Genomic DNA, 1614 nt, shown 5'->3' on the forward strand with positions numbered 1-1614 from the left:
TTGCTGGATTCACGTGGGAAATGGCGTGTCAATAGCAGCTGTAGGTACATATTCAGCCTCGAAGCAACCAGCAGACAATTCGTGGAGTAAATCCGTCTTTGCTCCACTCTGCGTGGGCCGCAAATCTTCCTTCACATTGTGGGTAAGGGATCACCGTGTCCAAGTGAAACAAACAAATGAATCAAAAAAGAAACAAGCTGTAATCACCAAAGTCCTACCGGCCAGTCCCAACGCCGTGTCGCACTCAGAGCTGAAAATTCCAGAAAAGGACATAAGTAAGAACTATCAGCTAGCGGAAGAACTGATGAAAAGAAAGGGAAAAAAAAAAACAGAATTCAATCGAGAAACCCAACCAGTCTGCAACACCACCATAAGGATCGAATCCCAGGCACCAATTCAAAGCTACCTAAACACCGTTCTGCGCGTTCTGTTGCTGAGCACCCGTCCCAACCATCTTCCGCAATTCGTATTCCTTCGTAAACTCGCGGCTGAGGGAGCCCAAATCCTTCACTAGTTCGTGGCATGCGGTGATAACGGCTTCCTTGGGGGTGATTTGACCGTCTGTTTGTACCCGTAGAATGAATTTTGGGACCAGAGGGTGAGGGACCTGCGTTGGTATTTAGTAGAGATACACAAATGCTGTGCGTTCGCATAGAATCATTTGTACTAGAAAAAGCGAGGCCGGCGGCAAGCTGGCGGGTGGGAGTGTGTATACCTAGATCAAAAACGTACCTTGTAGCCCGAGAAAAGGACGTGTGAGCTGGTAATAAGACGCGAGCGGATCATATTGCCAAGCGTGTGGTCCTCCTTGTTGAAGGTGAAAATGGCGGTGGACGGGATGCCTAGGTTGCAAATAGTTCACCAGCGTGGATTAGCGATTTTGCCATGGGGTGGAAAGCATATATAATGGGTGTTGAAAACAACTTACGGGTATCAACCTCAACCTCGACCTTCTTCTCGCCTGGGAGAAGAACGAAGGATTCGAATCTATAAGCGACAGGATACAGGATTTAGTTTCGCAAGAGCCACATCAGAAATAACGACATGTACATATCCCAAGGAGCGAAGAAAGGAACTCCGAAGGGAATCAAAGACCCTCCAACTAAACCTAACACCCCCAAACCGGAAAAAAAAAAAAAAAAAAAAAAAAAAAAGAGAGAGAAAGACAAGGAGGAAAAGAGAACGCGAACTCCAAACAGGGAGAGAGCAGAGCAATTCACTCTAACCTAGCTACCATGTCCAGGTGCGGACGAACTTTGGTCTTGCAAGGGTTCTGGCGGTAGCTCGCCGCAGAGGAGTCGAAGAAGGTCATGGAGCGCTCCCGTTCGGGATCAAGCGGCTTAGTGGGTTGTTGGTTTTCCATGATCCACGCACAGGGCTGGAGATAAAGGGAAAGAAAGGGTTGGTAGAAAGGGTGAAGGAAATGAATGCCGGGTAAATGGGGATCTTCTGGTTGGAGATAGAACAGAGATAGAAGAGAGCTGCGATATGATACAATATGCCAAACGCGGGGGATAGATGGAAAGGAGACAGGAATGCAGGCATGCAGACGAAGAATGGACAAGACACGATGGCACGAACAAGGAACAAGCCCTTGATGCTGGCACGGGTGGG

At 48.1% G+C, this 1614-nt stretch overlaps 1 protein-coding gene across 1 annotated transcript; it reads right to left on the bottom strand.

Annotated features, from left to right (window-relative positions):
* Positions 1–406: 406 nt before the first annotated feature.
* HCAG_06417 (DNA-directed RNA polymerase II 13.3 kDa polypeptide) lies at positions 407–1363 on the bottom strand (the record flags this gene model as incomplete). The annotated part of the gene is made up of 4 exons (XM_001538762.1): positions 407–607; positions 733–842; positions 929–987; positions 1227–1363. 4 exons carry the CDS (start codon positions 1361–1363, stop codon positions 407–409), a joined length of 507 nt encoding a protein of 168 aa, XP_001538812.1.
* Between the last annotated feature and the right edge of the window lie 251 nt (positions 1364–1614).

The sequence above is a fragment of the Histoplasma capsulatum genome, genomic scaffold, assembly GCF_000149585.1.
Source record: "Histoplasma capsulatum NAm1 scaffold_6 genomic scaffold, whole genome shotgun sequence".
NCBI lineage: Eukaryota > Fungi > Ascomycota > Eurotiomycetes > Onygenales > Ajellomycetaceae > Histoplasma > Histoplasma mississippiense.